The following is a 19775-nucleotide window of genomic DNA, read 5'->3' on the forward strand; positions in this document are numbered from 1 at the left end:
ACCCTATACCATTTCAGACAAATGTTGTCCAATCTCTTCTTAAAAACTTCCAGTGTTGGAACATTCACAACTTCTGGAGGCAAGTTGTTCCACTGATTAATTGTTCTGTTGGGAAATTTCTTCTTAGTTCTAGGTTGCTTGTCTCCTTGATTAGTTTCCATCCATTGCTTCTTGTCCTGTCTTCGGGTGCTTTGGAGAACAGCCTGACTCCCTCTTCTTTGTGGCAACCCCTGAGATATTGGAACACTGCTATCATGTCACCCCTCGTTCTTCTGTTCATTAGACTAGACATTCCCAATTCCAGCAACCATTTCTTATGTTTTAGCCTCCAGTCCCCTGATCATCTTTGTTGCTCTTCTCTGCAGTCTTTCTAGAGTCTCAACATCTTTTTTACATCGTGACCAAAACTGGATGCAGTATTCCAAGTGTGGCCTTACCAAGGTGTTATAAAGTGGTATTAACACTTGAGTCTATCCCTCTGTTAATGCAGCCTAAAATTGTGTTGGCTTTTTTGGCAGCTGCAGTCCATTGTTTCACTGCGTGTTTTTTTGCGGCCACTCGTGGCTGGTTGCCATGTGGTGCTTTGTGCCGGTGCCACCACTCGTGGTAGGCCATGTGGTGCATTGCACCGGTGCTGCTGCTCATGTGCACCCTGACACATGCTACAACACACCATGCGTCCTCCTGCCATGAGCAGCGGCACCAGCGTGACGAGCCCTGTGGTGTCATGAGTGGCGGCACCAGGCTGATGTGCCACGTGGCGTCCAGCCACGATTGGCCACAGAACTCAGGCAGCAGTGCAACAGATTTTGGGGCGTGGGAGGTTGTGGCGGTCCTAAGGTAAGTGGGAAAGACGTCCTCTGAAAATAAGACCTGGTGCCTCTTTTGGAGGCCCCCCAAAATATAAGACTGGGACTTATTTTCAGGGAAGCGCAGTAGATACAGTTCCAATGAACTTCAGTGCAGTTGGTCAGCCAGTTACGAATTCATCTAGTGGTGATGCTGTCTAACCCACATTTTCCTATGTTATCAAGTAGTAGGTTGTGATTTATTTTATCAAACGCCTTACTGAAGTCCAAGTAAATTATTAGTAAAGCTCAGAAACTTAACTTCATAAATTATTATTCTCATTTTTATGCAATGTACAGACATAGCCCTGTTGGCAACTTTATCACCAAATGTAAATCTTTAACTTTGGAACATATTTATCCTAGAGTATTGTAGTCATAGAATTAAGTGCCAAAACACCTATTCTAGTAGTATATCACCCACCCACGTAACAGTGCATATGATGATTCAGTGCCAATTTGTGAATTGTATGACATCAGAATTAGGCAATATTTACTTTTATATCATCGTTATTTCTCTACTGGACAGGAATAACATTCCATTAAGAATGTACTACCTCAGTCAATAGGTAATGGGAAAAGAGAATGTTTTTCCTGATTTAAAAACCCACATGCATTATCTTGTTCCCAAAATCCTCACCTCCTAGTAGAAAATTATAAGCAGGGAAAAGAACAAGCCAGTTTAAAATGCATTTAAACTTCTATTATTACGGTTAACAGAAACACTTGTTTTTATAGTGGCACAACCTAATTATATTCTCCAAGTAAGGTGATCCTGAACTTTGTTTAGGTTATCATAACAGATTATCCCGGTAGTGGGCCGTGGACAGACTGGCCCACCCCCTCACTTGTGCTAGCACCATGGCCTCAACTGTGAAAACGGGATGCCAAAGCCATGCCTCGACCACAAAAACGGGCCACTGCTGCCACACTTTGGGGCATGAAAATGGGCCACCGCCGCCTCAGTTGCAAAAACAGGATGTTGCCGCCACACCTCAGCTGCGAAAACGGGACACCGACACTATGCCTTGGGGCACAAAAACGGGAAGCTGATGCCTTGCCTGGGGTACGAAAACAGGCCTTACTGTGGAAATAAGCTGGTATACCACCAAAATAAAAATAAAAAGCAAGTATCTTATGATCTATTCCTGTCTTCTTTCCCAACCAAGTATTTTTTTTTCAGTACTGCAATTTCTCAGCCAGCATGAGTCTGAGAGAAAAATTTAGCAGATACCACTTTAGAGAAACTTGATCTCTAGCTTTGGGCCTGTGTGTGAAAACATGAGCTTATGGTGATTTTTAGTAATATTTCTACTATCAATTGACTGTGACAAATGAAGGAGAATATTTGTAGCTCAGGGTTGAAATGAGGGGTCCTTGGTGCTCTTTGAGGTGGCTTGTTTTCTTGCAGACATTTCATTACCCTAACTAGGTAACATCATCAGTCCTGAGGAAAAATAAAAATCTCCTGGAAGTTTTTTCAATACCAAAAAATAAAAAAGACTCAGAGCAATAATTTAAAAATGTTTTACTAAATACATTACATACACATAAAATGTGATGCCATTTGTGGACGCTCCTTGGTTACAACCACATAAATGGTTCATTTCATATTTATAGTAAAAAAGATGAAATCTTAAGTATCATTAATATTTACAGCAGCTGACCCACTAAGACAATGGATACATATGGCATCTATGGTCATTTTTTCCTAGCTCCTTTTTTCCGACCTGAAAAGGCAATGTTCATTTATCAGCATCAAGTTCTGTTTCACTGTCTTCACTGTCACTATCTCTTCCAGGATGTTCAGGCATTTTCCGATGCTCCTCCTCTTCCCCTCTTGTCTTTGGTTTCTCATTCAAAATGTTGTCTTTTACAGTATCTCCTGACGTAGCTTTGATTTCAGTTTCTATTTCCATTTCAGAGTCCTTATTCTGGGTAACTTCAGTTTCTTGAGGTTTGGACGTTTCACTTTCCTCAATAAGTTCTGGAGGAGGTAATAAATCCTACAATGAAAAAAAGAAAAAAAGATAATGTGTTTTGTTTAAGAACAATTTCAACATAATACAGATCAAACTTAGATGTACATCAGTAAGAAAAATCTATTCTGCCAAATAACTCTATAACTTGTCTATTTTATTGGAGTGGACATCTATAACAAATTAAATGAAATAAGTGAATTTTAATTTACATGATATCCTCAACACAGAATTCTTTTATTTCCAGGTTTATAAGTGAGAGACATTGCATAGTGTTCTATAGGTTTATGTTGATTCCACAGAATTTTTGAATGCTCTTAAGATTAAAGAGAATTCAAACAAGCATTTGAATATGCTGAAATTTTGTGAATTATTACATGTTACTTAATGAAACCAGTTTTTATTAGTGTTGTGTTCTGAAGAAGAGGATTGCTGTTTGTGGGACAAAAATCATAATATTTAAGTAGGTCCTTATAGAAAGGAATAAACTCCATTAAAACTTTAATATATCTGTTGACTCAAGATGAAAACAGGCTAATCTTTAATTAAATAATACTATAAGCCTTTCTCCAGTCTTATCTTTCTGATATCAAGGCACAGGAACAGAGGGTATGACCATCTCCTATAATATTCTTTTTCATAGTTCCATGTGGAGTTCTTGTTTACATTAGAATTTAAATATGGAATTAAGCTAACTTTCTATATATTCAACTATGCTTCTAACAGCTGTATATAAATTTGATGCTGCAATGAAGAATAGCACTCAAACTTAAAAATTACTAAATGTCTGTATCTGGGTTCCATGCTATGTGGTCAAAAATGATATTTTTGGTAGAATAATTATAGACATTCAGAAAATCTAAGCCTCTTAAATTAGGGATTCCTTTGTATTTGACTAAATATATATTTTTATCTGCCGGATACAAACTCAGACTCCTTCTGTGATGCAGCTGGTACAATTTCTATCCATATACGATTAGTGTCATTCAGATCTTTTTGTAAGAAAACTAACATGAAGTTAAAAATAAAATTTTAATAGTGCAATTGAAAATGCACTTCCAGCATCTCCAGGTCTGCGGGAATAAGCTATGTACAAACATATTTAGCTAGATGCAAATAGTATCAAGAGCAAGAATACAATGAGCTTTCCTTTACATTAATTAGTCACAGGAGTTCCCAGTCATATCAACAAATGTACCCTAGTGGATGCCAAACAATTTTCTACAAATAATAATTACTTCATAAAAAATTGTTATTCTTTTTTCTCCATAACAAAATTCTTTGTTATTTGCTTATTTTTAATTAGCTGTGGTTTCAAAATGAAGTGGACGGAACACGTAGTATATATTACCAACTTTTATTTACAGCTATCTTGAATGAACAATATATAAGTGTAATACTTCTCATGCAACAGCTATTTTCAGAGGTTAATTGAACTGTGGTTTAGCAACATGTAAATGAATTTTATTTAGATACCTGGCTTCTTCTCTCAACTTGTAATAAGATGAATTTAGGACGCTTTTAATTAACTGGACTGTCATGCTTAAATCCATTAAATTGATTAATCTTATTTTGAACTGCTATTTCTTCTCCTGTACTGATTTTACTGTCTGCCAATATCACTAGATTCTGTTGTTATGGGAGACTAATAAAATTTCTTTGTCAACTTTCTGTATGTTAAATATAATTTAATTTATAATCTCTAGCGAAGTTCAGCTACAAGTTTTGTCTGACTCACAAGAGTACAGCATATATCATTTTCTGTTTCTCCTGTCTTCCAAATTGATAGAATTAGTTCATACTGTTTACAAAGTTACCTAAAGCATAAAAGGCTTTTTTAAAAATAAAATCAACCAAGTCAACGGATTTTCAACTCTGCTCATTTGTTATCGGAAAGCATTAACTATGTTTTCACTCAAAGCACTTAAATTAAACATGTTTTTCTCAACTTTTATTCCTTTACCTGTCGATGTTGGTGTGTACTTCGGATCATATGCATATACATGTTGTACACAAAATTAGCCATCTGAGGCATATTTTTTATAATATGAACTTGATGAGATGGATGTTCTCCATTCTGAGGAAGGAAAAAAAATGATAGAAAATTTTGGAACTAAAACAACCACTTCTTAAGCAAGATAAAAGAACTACCGTATTTTCTGGCGTATAAGACGACTTTTTAACCCATGAAAATCTTCTCAAAAGTCAGGGGTCGTCTTATACGCCGGGTGCTGAAACTTTAGGGACAGGGCTGGCTGGAAAACCTGGAGCGGATTTTCCATTTGGTCTGCGCAGGGAAAGCGGGACCAATTGGAGAAGAAGCTGCAGTCAGTGATTTTTTACAGGCTGGGGTCTGGGCGACTTTCCTTCTAAACTTGAAGAGCAGCTGCAGTCTATCCCAACTTGAAAGGCAGGTGGGGAATGCAGCAGCCAGAGCAGCTGCTTAGCTCTAAGGACACATTTGACTCAGGAACTGGGCGGGCTGGCTGGAAAACCTGGAGCGGATCTCCCATTTGGTCTGCGCAGGGAAAGCTTTAGAGTGAATTAGGAAAAGTTTAACCCACTTGCACTGTTTTATGTTTACATGTTTGATGATAAACAGCCTTATGTTTATAAGTGACAGTTTCCCTACCAAGTACCTGCATGTCATAAGCATTTGAATTAAAATTACCATATTAAAATCAAATCTGATGTTTTTTAATTTTTATTTGGTGTGCGTTGGAAGAGGGGTAGTCTTATATGGCGAGTATAACCCAAACCCTATAATTTAACAGGAAATGTAGGGGGTCGTCTTATATGCCCAGTCGTCTTATATGCCGGAAAATACGGTAATACAGTATTAATGATAGATATATTTTTAAACATTAAACATAATTAAAGATAGTTCGTTGTACCTGACGAGCAGTAGGAAAATACTCTGCAGGGACTATATACAGTTGAAGAGGACGAGCCGTAAGCTGGCTAAAGGCTGGAGTCAGCTCAAAGCAGTTCTGGAAAAGTGACACTCTTGCAAATATATAGAGACCAAGCCTGGCTCTTGACATAGCAACCACCAAACGCCGGACATCCCTTCAGGAAAGAAAAATTAAACAGCTCCACTATTTAACACCAATAATATTTAGTTTTTCACTTGAACATTATTATGACCACACACAACAACAACGCCCCCCCCACCGAAAACTAAAACAGGAAACCTATTCCTTTTCAATGTGAAATTCAATACAAATTAATCCCCATTTTTCCTTTAAAACTGAAGATAACATTCTGATACATATATTTCTGTTAAAAACTTTAATCAGCAATAAAGATGTTTTTAAAAAAATCAATTTCATAATTAGTCTCTAAAATTGGGCACTGGAGTTAAATGTTGCACTTATGGAATACATTAAATGTAAGTATGGACAAGACAGAAAACAGGTTAAATGTCATATTCCAATGGCTTACTGATAAGATAAAATGGAATTCAATTGAGTTTCTACTCATAAATAGTCCATAAATACATCTCATACATACGCCATTTATGGTAGGATTGCACTGAAGATACATTGTTGCTTACCTCAAGTGTCCAACTGCTTTTGTTCGCACAAGTGAAAGGATGATATAATCATTTTGCTGACCTTGAAACCTGTCCACAGTTGTCACCTAGCCAAAAAAAAAAGTTTATTAATTGCGCGCGCGCACGCGCGCACACACACACACACACACTTAAAATAAACCAGCCTATGAAGTTAATGGTATCAAAAGAAAACTACTGTAGGAGGACTGGCAAAATCTGGGGATGGAGTTAAAAGAACGATCAGTCTAGAATCCCTACACAGCCACAAATGAACTTAGTCCAATCATCCTTGAATTCTGTTGACCCTTATCTAACCCCACGCAGGTGCTGTTAGTTGAGAAAATTCCTGTGCATAGGCATGATTAGCAATACATCTGTTTAACTGCACCTTCACATGTGGACCTGATTTTTTTTCTGCCTGACAATTATTGCTTTATTAAGATGACTAGCTAGCAGCAGTAAACATACAATTTTTATTAGAAGTATTGATGTAAGCACTCCCTTCCTCTGTAACATATGACCCCATATGGAGGTGAGTGCAACCCCCTTGGATTGTATGGACCACTTTTTTTGTTCCATTCCAGTCCAGTTTCTGTCAAATTTGCTGTCTTGTATTCTTTATTTTTCTTATTGTATTTTTAAAAATGATTTTACTTGTGAGCCACCCAGTCATTTGGATTCAGGTGGCATATAAATCAATTTTTTTTTAAGGAGAGTCAGGGTCAGTTTCCATCTATTCTTTATTTTGTAGTGGCCACATTTGCCTTCATGTTTTTCACTAACTAGGAACTCACATTCTCCTTAGGGATTTATTTACTGTTTTTCAACAAATTGGTAAAATGCAAGTCTGTGCTTTTTGTAACACAAAACTGAATAAAAATTTTCTATACGCATCTAATATTTATAATAAATATTTATTATTCCCTGCAATTGACCAATTCCCTGCAATTACTTTAAAAGTAATTGAACTAATTTAGATAGGAAAACAAATGAATGACTTCTATTTTACAAAGTATGCAATATTCACAAGCAATATTCAATATGATGAATGCATTTAACAATGGTTACTTGCTCTACACTTTGCTTGAGATACACACCTGATTGTTATTTGGAATATTACCTTATTTGGTCTTCCAATCAATGGATTATTCCCGCAGCGCTGATTGATGATATCCCGGATCAGGTGTTTCTGCCCATTGTAAGTTGTCAAGATGCTTATCTTTTCTGCAGGGTATCCTAGTAGGCACATGTACATGAACAGTGCAACAACATATTCTGCCTCACCAAGATTCTGGAATTTTTAAAAAACAAGTACAAATCTGTTTCATGTATCAAATCACAGAATATTCATATAATTACGGTCAGGGAAAATCACTCCAAGCCTCACTGAAAAGAAGCAACATGCACCAGGCCTATGTTAATCTTCCATGATCTGTCAAGGAAAGGCAAAGAAGTCTACTTTTTGCCGAGGCAGAGCCACACTGATTTGATCTATCAGTTGGGAAGAGGGGGTATTTCTATGCATGCACAGAAGACTATAAACATAGAAGAAACCACTCTGCTCCAAAAGAAGCAAACTGTTATTCATGGAATCACTTTAATAAACTTTTAATAAACACGGCTTGGAGGGGGAAAGCCAGATTCCAGTCTATTTTGTTCTCCTAATTGAAACATAATTGTATACTCTCCTTCCAGGAAGAAGGTTAAGTTTAAATTCCTATGTCTTGCTTGTGACCATTCAAAGTGACAAAGGCACTGAAAAAAGTGACTGATGACCATTGTTCACACTTAAGACTTTTGCAGCATTTCCACAGTCATGTGATCAAAATTCAGACACTTGGCAACTGATACATACAGTATTTATGATGGTTGCTGTGCCCCAGGATCACGTGCTCTCACCTTTTGTGAATTTCTGACAAGCAAAGTCAATGGGGAAGTCAGATTCACTTAACAACCACGTATCTAATTTAACAACTGCAGTGATTCGCTTAACAACTGTGGTAAAAAAAAGGTTGTACTGTAAAATGGGAAGAAACTCACTTAACAACTGTCTTGCTTAGCAATAGAAATTTTGTGCTCAATTGTGGTTGTAAGTTGAAGATTACCTGTACACATTTCAGTAGTAGACTGAAATCTCCCAAAAGACTAGTTTAAGCATTCTGTGAGGGAGATGGGCAGTTTCTAAATATCATTTGGATCTCTTTACAAATATAAAGTGGCAGTAATTATTATAATTCAGACATCAACTTGTAAGACTTTGTGCCATCTTCAAAAGGAGAAAAAACTTTAGGGTATTTTAAACCCTGAGATATTGAAGCTTCTAGGAAAAATATCCTTTGTTATTTATTGAATTTATATATTTATATCCTATCTTTATTCCAGCCATGTAATTGCATCTGTTGGAACCATGACAGTAACACTGACTAAATACATCATCTCAAATAACATTTTCCGAATGCTGAAGTTGTATTATGTGAGCGTGGAGATACTGAATTGCTATTTTTGCAACTTAATACCATAAAATTTGTTAAACATATTTTTATCCCACCATAATAAAGTACATGGATATATTATAAGCTTTTCTGTTTTCATAATTATCTGAAAAATGTTGTTGATATAAAAGATAATGATATGCATTTCTTACCTGATAGAAATAAGGATTCGGTTCAGATTCTCCCATGCCATGGAAATCCTCTACATTTATAAGCTGGAAGTCATACAAAAATCCAGCATTTGCTGTTCTGAATTCAGGTAAGAGTTGTACATGTGGCAAGTTGCCCAATATCTTATATCGCCAATTATAGAGATTACATAAGCTTTATGAAAAACATAAAGAAAACAGTAATTAATTCAATTCTTATAAAATTATTTTACTATTCTGTGTCTGTAATTATCTGAAAGATGTATAATATGAAAATTATAAACATTCTTAATTTACTAAATTCCTTAATATACAAAATATGGAAAAATGTGTTTGAACAAATTAATTCCTACCATTTGCATATGAAGGGATAATTAGTTATTCTTGCATACACTCAGTTCCAAATGGTTCTGAGTATTTTACATGAAGCAACAAAAAACCAAGATCATAATAATCTCAACATTCTGTAATGCAGCGGTCCCCAACCTTTCTGGCTTTGTGGACTGTCAGTGGCAGCAGCGAGGGCGAAGAGGATGGTTGCGCTTGTGTGCCGCTTGCACAAATACAACTTCACATGCTTGCGTGACGCTTGGGTGGCCTAGTTCCCAACAGGCTGCGCCCCGGGGATTGGGGACCCCTGCTCTAATGGAGTTAGTTTAATCATCTACCACCCCCACATGTGTTTCTGAAGATCCATGAAATGATTAACAATGTAGCAGTGTGAAAAGGGAGTAGCTACATGGAAAATACCAAGAACATTGCAAAGGATAAAGTATATTTCAGAATGGAAGGACTAATTTCACTAAAATTAAAAACCAATTGCAATGTATCCTTATTATTAACATTTTTTTCATCACACAAAGCCATTTCGTTTAAATTTTTCTCATGCCTTACCTTGCTCTTGCTCTCCCTTGGGCATCCAAGTCAATAGTTGGCACTCCCACACGAACAAACCGTGTAAAAAGAGACTGTTCCATGTTTGAATATTTTTGAAAAGCCATGTTTTTAATGACTGGTGGCAACTGATGATGATCCCCAATCATTATCCACCGCTTTAATCGGCTGAACCCATCTTGTGGGTTCTGTTAAATACAAATAAGATTCTAGCATTAGCATTATTATAGATGATTGATCAAAAACTATGATTGTACTGTAAATGATTGAACTGATTTAGTATATTAGCTTCTACACACCAATTACATTAAACAATTACAAAATCAAGAAAAAATGAGTTGCATTTGTAGATATGCTTCTTGATGCAGACTCTGCCAGCCACTTCTGCTGTTGGAGTCAAAGTGAAGAAGCTGCTATATTTTCCACACAATTTTATCTTAAGGAATCTTTCTTATCTGTTACCCAGGAGCTGAACTGGATTAAGGGCCTAGCCTAACACTGGCTTATCCATGCTCACCCATCACATATATATCCCAAAAACACTAGTCTTGTTTCTAGACCACACTGGTTGCTTTCCATCTGCAGATTCCCCTATGACAGGGGTCGGCAACCTAAAAAAGGAAAAGAGCCACTGGGAACCGGTTCCATCACAAATTAAAAAAAGTGGGAGCCGCGTGCGTGTGTCCATGCACGTGCATGCGCAAAAAACGTTTTGCGCATGCACAAAATGGTTTTTTGCGCACGCGCGGACGCACGCAGTTGCCATTTCTTTTAAAGTGAGATGGAACCGGTTCCCGGTTGCCCGACGGCGACGGCCCGTCTGCAAAGCTGCCGCTTTCGGCAGCTTTGCAGACAGGCCGCGGCAGCTTCCTCAAAGAGCGGCGCCCCTGCCCATTCCGAGAGGTGCGCGCGCACCTCTCCGAACGACCGGAGGTGCGCGTGCACCTCCCCAAACCTTTGGAGAGGTGCACGCGTACCTCCGCGCGAAGGGGCAGGGGCGCCGCTCTTTGAGGAAGCTGCCGCGGCCTGTCTGCAAAGCTGCGGCAGCTTCGCAGACGGGCCACGGCAGCTTCCTCAAAGAGCGGCGCCCCTGCCCATTCCGAGAGGTGCGCGCGCACCTCTCCAAAGGTTTGGGGAGGTGCGCGCGCACCTCCGCCCATTCGGGGAGGTGCGTGCGCACCTCTCCAAACGGGTGGTGCCACTCTCCATTTGGAGAGGTGCGCGCGCACCATTGCCCGTTGGAAGAGGTGCGTGCGCACCGGGCGGCTGGGAGCCGCGGGTTGCCGACCCGTGCCCTATGAAATAAGTGAGACTTGGGCTCCAATGATAAACATAATTTGAAACCCCAGACCTCCATTCTTTCTCATTAAATTGTAACTGGAAAATATCAACTTGCAATTAACTTTTTTTCTATGTGAGGGAATATTTTCATTATTTTTCATCTAATTCCCAGTAGGATTAATGTGTAGTTGTCCTGAATTTACAGAATTGTAATCTCATGAATGGGTGACATGTGCCTAACTGAACACAAAAATATCTTTCACTGTTGTAGCCTTTGGATTAAGGAACTAGTCCTCACATGTCCCTTCGGATGACTCAAGTGTGTGATTACTGGTCTAGACTATAAGAATATTATCTCCTTTCTTCTGAAAATGACTCAAATAGAAGAAAGATTCTTGTCAAGAGAACTTTAAGCTATGAATCATCATATTTCTAATATAATATTTAAATGACTTAATAATAACAGAATTGGAAGGGACCTTGTAGGCCATCTAGTCCAACTCCCCACCCATGCAGGAGATCCTACACCATTTCTGACAGATAGGAGTCCAGTCTCTTCTTGAAAGCCTCCAACGAAGAAGCTCCCACAACTTCTGAAGGCAAGCTGTTCTATTGGTTGTTCTCACTGTCAGAAAATTTCTCCTTATTTCTAGGTTAAATGTCTCCTTGATCAGTTTCCATCCATTATTCCTTGTCTGGCCTTCAGGTGCTCTGTAAAATAGGTTGACTCCCTTGTCTCTGTGACAGCCCCTCAAATATTATCCCACTGGAATAATAGTTTCTTATTAATTTGTAAAGATAATAAATTGATGTAAAGCTTGAGTGCTCACCTGCAAAAGGAGTGGAATAAAAGTTTCAATTTCCAATATCTGAGCAGCCTCTTCCATTAAGATATTGTCATACTGAGAAATGACAAATGAAATATATTAAGCCAAACCCAGAAGCTGAAGGAGCAGAAATATCACAAAGACAACTGAATTAAGATGGTGACTTGCTTACCAAACGGCAGATAGGTTCCAAAATGTAGTAAACAAAATAATGTAATCATAATTTATTTGCCCTATAGTAATTAGTAATTGTAATTTATTTTCAATTTTCTGGATAATCTCATAACTTTGTTTGCCATAAAAGATGTGAAAAGTTCAGACAGAATTTAGTTACTCACATAACTCTTACCCATCCGCTGTCCAGAACTATTATTTCAACAAAGTACCCACATTCTTTTATATTCCTTTGTGGTTGTTATAACAATAAATGCACTTGAATTAGTACACTTGCAACATGCATAGATCTAGTCAGGATATCATTTAGTTACTTTGTGAGTACAAAAGGGATAGAAAAAATTGCCCATAGCTAACTAAAACGTTATAGTATTTTTTTATGTGTGCTTATGCATGGATTGCCTAACTATGTTTTTTTTAAAGAAGTCCCAATTGGCTGTGTTCACATAATGTATTAAACCATAAACCATGGGTAACAAACTACATGGTTGGATATAAACATAGTACTAAGCTTTATGTGGCTTGTTTGGTTGTAGCTCAATGTTTGAATTCAGTCTATGTTGAAGCATTTTGATAAAAGTAATCAGTAAAAGTGGCCAGTATATCAACTAAAATAAGAATACGTCTCTTTATTTTCTTTCTATAACACCTTGACTATTGTTAATTTTCATTAGTGTAATGTAACTCTTTTAATGTCAATCTTTTACAAAAGCAATTTGAAGCAAGCAGGAATGTGAATATAGTATATATCTGCAAAGTCTTAAAAGCAACACTTCTGCAGCTGTTTTGTGATTCCAGAAAAAAATTTTTAGCAACTTGCAGACAGATGTGGTATTCATGTTTCCACACATGCTGAAGCATCTTTCAGAAATAAAACCTAAAACACTGTATAGTCCTAATCTTTAAAAAATCTCTAGAAAATTACACTGGTACAATCATCATTTGAACAGCCAACAAAAATAGGGATTATCTTTAATGTAACTGACATTATGATATTACCTTAAATCCCAGCTCAACCAAGTCATGGCGTTTCAATGCAGCATGAGTACAAGTCATTGCAATAATCTTTGCTTCCTTCACAAGTAAATATTTTGATCTATCCAGTCCACTACGGAGCAGTTCAAATGCTCTAAATTCCTACAGAAAGAAAAGATTATACCCAAAATTCTATGAAAAAAGATCAGAACAGTAAAGTCTTCTATAAGCTGTTAAGTTGTCATCAAACAGAACAAATATAATCCAGAGCACTAGGGCTCTACCAGCATATCCACGCTCTACATGAATGTCTTTGGAGGCTATCCAGAAGCTACAATGGAGGCACAATGCAGTGGCATGGGAACTTACAAGTACAACACAGTACGCCCATGTAACACCACTACACAGGATTCCTAGACTTCTAGGTGAAATTAAAGGTAATGGTTACCACTTATAAAGCCCTTCACAGAATAAGGGAACTGTTTATCTCCACTGTTTCTGCCCATCCCATGAGATCCAACAGATTGGATGAAAAAAAAAATCCCACCTACTGGGTCCCAGGAAATAATACTCTTTACTTCAGATGATTTGAACATGATGTGAGCATGGAAGACATTAACGTTACTCTTTTACTGTGATCACATTGCTTCCTCATCAAATTATGGTTCACAGATGCTATAGATCTCCACAAGGCTCGAAGATCAATTAGAATGGTCTGCTCCAGGTTGTCTCAAAACTCATATTATTAGCCCAAGTTTCATCATGCAGGCAGACTGCATGATGAAACTTGGCTGTATGGATTTCAAAACCAATGTATCAAAGATCAAGTAGTTATGTTTGACAGGGGAAATGGATGGCTAACTTATAAATGGCAAAAACATATAGCATGAATTTGGCTATCTTGACAGAAGATTTACTAACATTAGGAAAATGAAGAAATTTTAAGATATGAAAATGCTAGCTAAAACAATAGTAGATAATATATATTGTGTTGGAAGGAAGGAATGTTGGTCAAAAGACTACATTTTGTGAATACACACACACACACACACACACACACACACACACACACACACACACACACACACAAAACCAAGCCTCCACTCAAACCCAAATAATACTAAACAACATATATCCAATCCAAACTTTAAAATTACACAAATTCCAGACTACATTTTATATCCAGCAGCACCTTTCTCTATATATTGCAACACAATCTCAAATTCCTCCCTCTCTAAAGGAGATAGGAGTGAGAAAGCATCTTCCCCTTTACAGTGGGAAGAGCCTTCCCCATTCCTTCCTGGGTTAATATATATGCCTAACTAATTGTCTTCGCATATTCATTTGAAACCCAGTTGCTCTTCTTTTTTTCCTACCTTATATTCAGATTTGGGAAGATGAATCATATATAGAATATTTTGGAACAGCAAAAAAGATGTACAGTATACTCTTCATTGAGAAAAAAATTCTTACAGAAGTGTCAATGAAGATTTTCAGTAATCCGGGTTGAGTGGTCTGGAAGTTGAGTCATGGCAACTGGACTTCTTTTCTTGTTGGTTTGAAACATTTTTCTCCTTAACCAAGTAGCTTCTTCAAGTTTGAGCAAATTGATTAGGGGGAACCATGTCTTCCAGAGAGGTTTCATTTCTTACCTAATCTGGATAGGCTTCTTAGATGAGCAGGCAGAGTTGTTGTGATGTAAATGTTCCAACTCTTAAATCCTTTAACCTAGGAAGTTAAGTATGGCCTTAACCCTTGAATAAGCAGCGAAACGTTTCGAACCAACAAGAAACGAATTCTACTTGCCACGATTCAACTTCCAGACAAGGGTCAAAAATGGTATGCTCCCTAAACATTAGTATTAATGTATATCCACTAACAAAACAAGAATCTTTACCTCACTCAAAGCACTTTAAATTTGGAATATGGGGGGGATGTTGGTTTTTATCTTTAACAAGTGTTGAAAATTTAGTATTCAGAGTAGCTTACTATGTCTATTACCTTTATCAAAGGGGGGGGGATCATTCACTGCTGAGTGAGATCTAATTTGAAGGACCTTATATAAATCCATTATAACACTGTGATATAGTTATTTTTTCTAACTAAAAATTTATTTTTTATTTTTATTTTAATCCCATTTATATCCCGCCCTTCTCCGAAGACTCAGGGCGGCTTACAATTTAAGCACAAACCAATGTGCTTAGCAATAGCCTTCATTCTATGTATATACCTGCTTATTAGGGCTTTCGCGCCCCCCAGCGGCATTATTACAAAGTCAGCTTATTGCCCCCAACAATCTGGGTCCTCATTTTACCTACCTCGGAAGGATGGAATGTCAGAGCATTATTTGATTTTGTTAATCTTACCTCAAGTTGAGTAAATATTTTCTTGATATGTCTAAAACATCCTTCAGCAATTTCCATATCTTCAGTGTAAGATCTGCCTTTAAAAATTGGTTGAGGGGCATTTGCAAAATATTGATGAAAAGGAAAAAAGCTGCAGATATCAGCAACTTCCGGAGGCTTGCTGCCTTTAGCTTTCACTTTGCTCATATACTCTTCCCAGCGAGACATTACCTAATTTTTTTAAAAAAAGATACATTAACAAACCCAGAGTCAAAACAGGCTTGTACAGAATTATGGAAATTCACTACGGCTTTTGCACTTTGCTCCCATTACAAAATCATCCTTTCCCACCAAACCCTCTTGACTGCTGTGCTGCAAGATACATGAAGGAAAGAGGTAGTATGGTGTAGTGTCTAAGGCAGGGACGTCAAACTGCCGGCCCACGGGCCGGACGCATCACGAGGAAACTGTGCCCACCCCATTGCCAGCAATGAGGAAGAAGTTCCAATACATCGCATGACATCACGTGACGCCACTAGTTTCACATGTCTGGTCTAAGGGGTCAGGCTAGAGACAGGGAGGATGCAAGTTCTAGTCCCACTTTAGACAAAAAGCCCACCGGGTAACCTTGAGCCAGTCACTCTCTCTCAGTCATAGGAAGTAGAAAAGGGCAAACCACTTCTGAAAAACCTTGGAAAGAAAGTGCTTGTCCAAGAAGTTCCCAGTAGTAAAAAGAAACTGATCTGAAGGGACTAAAAAAACCCTCTCCATGAAGGAACACTATTGAAAAAGGAGTCTGAAAATGTGGAAACATTATCCTCTCACATGTGGGGTGTTTTTTTTGAACTCCATTAAACTTTTAATAGGAATTTGGGTAAATACTAAAAGGACTTTATTTCCTTTCAGAATGCGTATCATAATGATCAAGCTGGCTTAATACATTCAAAACACTCCTTTTCCACCTGGCTGACCTGGACTGACAGGGATTTTAATTATGTTTTTAATTTTTTAACTCTAATTTTTAATTTATTTTAATTTTAATTTTAATTTATTGTACAGAGGCCTTTAATTTTAATTTTATCTTAACTTCTGTATTTATTGTATGTTATTGTTGTTAGCCGCCCTGAGTCCTTCAGGAGATAGGGTGACATATAAGTAATAATAATAATAATAATAATAATAATAATAATAATAATAATAATAATAATAATAATAATAATAATAATAATAATAAATATATAATCAGGACAGATCATCAGCCAATTAAGACTCCTTCACTAATGCCACACGAAGACAAAATCACTGGCCTTTTTAATTGTGCTTCCTAATGTACATAGGTTAAACAATAGTAACAAAACCAGGTAAGAGCGTAATTACAGATTTAATTGCCAGTTACGTTTTAAAACGAAGCACAACTAGCATCTCAGTCCAAAGCTTTTGGCCAATACCTATGTTTGTATTTGTCATACATTTAGGGACATTTGAAACATGAGCATCTTATATTCCAATGTGCCTCAGATTATTCAAAATCATGCCATTACAAGACTTAACGTATTGTTCAGTGAGGCAATGAATGGACTAAAGGACATATCCTACAGCCCATTCGTTGCCTCATTGAACAATATGTTAGTCTTGTAAGAGCGTGATTGTAATGGTAAGGTTGAGCAGCCTTCAGAGTCTGGATACTATAGTGACAGCACTGTCAATCTCTATCACTTCAGACTGTAGGTCTGTTCTATCGGGTTCTTACTTGATATAAAAAGAAATGACCAGCTGTTTCACAAGTATAGGAAACATCGCCTGGGACACCCAAACTCTCTTGTAATCGCCCAACTTCTCGCAGAAGTTCCAGTCTCCGAGACAGAACATAATTTACTCTTCCATACCTGCAGATCAGATTTAACACAATGAAGATATATAACTGAACTGAAAAACTTCTTCCCCCCCCCCACATTTTATTTAATTTCAAGTCATGCAGCCTTCAATATATATTCTCCTCATTATTATATCACATGTAGAGATGCCTGACTATTGTATAATAAACATTCATAGCTCATAGGCTGAAATATCCAGAAATAGTGTAAAATGTTCTTTACAGGTCCAGAAATAAAATTTGCCTAGGACAGAAAATTGCACCATAAATATAAACAAGTCTTCTCGATCAATCTTGCTTTAGTGCAATGAATAAAAAAAATAGAAAGCACACAACTTGGGGGGGGGTTAGGTTGTGCAGCTTCATTTTTTTTAAATTTGCTATTGACTCACCTGCTAAAATCTTTCTCAGTTTCCAATTCTTCCTCTCCATGACCAAGACGCAAAAGGTGACGCTCATCAACATCTAGGGCCATGATTTTCTCAAACAGTTGGTTCAAAGCCTAGAGGTTAACAAGAGGAATCAAAAGAGTAGACTTTTGAAAATTAGATGCTACTAAAGGGAAGTCTGACATATTAGAATAATTATTTCTCTTTTGGGAAGAATTAAACTGAAAACAAACATGAAAAGAATATTTACATTAGGTACCAATCACTATATGCGAGGCCTGATTTGTGCTTTGAAACAAACCCACACTTTAGAACAGACATTTCTTTACCTTGATTCCTTTATGCAGGTATATTTGTACATATGTATTTTTATCTTGCTTTTATTATTTCTATAAATAACTCAAGGCAGCGAACATCCCTAATACTCCTTCCTCTTCCTATTTTCCCCATAACTAAAAGAGAATGACTGGCCCAAAGTTATCCAGCCAGTTTAGGATGAACTAATAATCTTAGCATATCATATCTTAGTAATCGCATCACTGTATTATCTTAGTAATAGCTTAGTATTCATCTCATGATGTCCTAAAATATATGCTGGGTATGGATAATTGTTCTCTCTCTCTCTCTCTCTCTCTCTTTCTTTTACTCTGTCTCTGTCTCTCTGTGTTAGTTTCAATAGAACAATCTTCCATGAATTTGTCTAATGCCTACATTAAAACCTAATCTGATTAAATCTAATTAAATCAGCAAACTAATTTAAATTAATTATACTTGAATGAAAAGCATAAAAACGCTCTTCATCTGGTTTGCCAGAAGTCTATTGCTTTGCATACAAATCCTAATTCAATCAGAGGCAAACTCAGAAACCAAGAGCCTCTCTGCAAACAATCCATAATAATGGACAATACCACTGTAAAGGTTTTCTCAGAGGTCTTTAAATACATTTTAGTTTTACCCAAGACTTACATAGCTACCGCTTTATTCAGTGAAGGATTGACATAAATGACAGTAAGGTCTGGGCAGGATTATATGGAAGAAATGTTCCTTCAGAAACTTGATCTCAAACCATTTTCACTTCTAAAGATTAATTCCTGTGCTCTGAATGGATTTTTTTTTTCTATTTATGGTCTATATCACTATACAGCATCTGCATCACTGATCCCCAGAAATGTCACCACTATAAATATGTCTCCTCCTGACCTCGTGATGAATCTCAACTTAGTTCAATTAGTGTCAATACCTGCACAGATACATCCAAATGGATAGTTTCCCAGATCAAATTAGTAAATCAGTGAAAAATCTTATTTCCTTTCTAACTGGGCCACTTGTAATGTAATTGGCAAATGATGCATTTCTTTTTGAAATTAAAATAAAAGCAATTCAAAAGCAATAAAGGAACACATGGTATATTTACCTGATTGGAATGTGTAACAATCAGAGTCCTCTGCTCAGGAAAGTTGTGATAGAGGTTAGATATTATCTGCACCGCCACATCAGTTTTACCTGTACCAGGTGGTCCTACTACCTGCAAAGGGGTGGGTGGGGAATACATAACATATTTGGCATTTTACTCACTTGAGGAAGAGCTGTTCAGAAAGTTAAAAATTCAGAACAATCAGTAAAATAAAAGCCTTTTAAAATGATCATAAGAAAGAACATTATTTAGGAGGGAATAGAGTGTACATTTCGATTGGGAAATGAAAGCATGAGGAACAAAATACCAAGAAGCTCTAGATCTTGAACATGGTTCTGAGCCAGAGTTTATTGGTTCTTTTATGATTTTCAGCTGGAAAATCAGCTGAAACTCCAATTAAAGAAAGTCAATTTTAGTAAGCCTGCATAATTAATTAATAATTGTTGTTAAAAAACATCCAAAATTCAATTGACTTCCTTTTTAAATTTCTAGTGAAAAATATGAAATCCTTTGCTAATGATCATACTGCATATTGGGAACCATTTAGTTTTACATGTTTGGTGGAAAAATGTAGAATTC

The 19775-nt window shown here is 37.0% G+C and overlaps 1 protein-coding gene across 1 annotated transcript in view; it reads right to left on the reverse strand.

Moving 5' to 3' along the window:
- Positions 1-2359: 2359 nt before the first annotated feature.
- Positions 2360-19775, reverse strand: part of AQR (aquarius intron-binding spliceosomal factor) — a 49642-nt gene continuing 32226 nt past the window's right edge. The window contains exons 23-35 of the mRNA XM_081317862.1: positions 19197-19307; positions 17786-17895; positions 17271-17406; positions 15542-15751; positions 13200-13337; positions 12030-12101; positions 9919-10106; positions 9028-9199; positions 7504-7674; positions 6384-6469; positions 5722-5896; positions 4791-4904; positions 2360-2854 (exon numbers count right to left, since the gene is read on the reverse strand). Of these exons, the coding sequence (XP_081173988.1) occupies positions 2594-2854; positions 4791-4904; positions 5722-5896; positions 6384-6469; positions 7504-7674; positions 9028-9199; positions 9919-10106; positions 12030-12101; positions 13200-13337; positions 15542-15751; positions 17271-17406; positions 17786-17895; positions 19197-19307 (1944 nt within the window). The 3' untranslated portion in view covers positions 2360-2593. The remainder of the gene's footprint in view (positions 2855-4790; positions 4905-5721; positions 5897-6383; positions 6470-7503; positions 7675-9027; positions 9200-9918; positions 10107-12029; positions 12102-13199; positions 13338-15541; positions 15752-17270; positions 17407-17785; positions 17896-19196; positions 19308-19775) is intronic.

Source organism: Vipera berus (assembly GCF_964194415.1).
Source record: "Vipera berus genome assembly, chromosome: 1".
Classification (NCBI taxonomy): Eukaryota; Metazoa; Chordata; class Lepidosauria; order Squamata; family Viperidae; genus Vipera; species Vipera berus.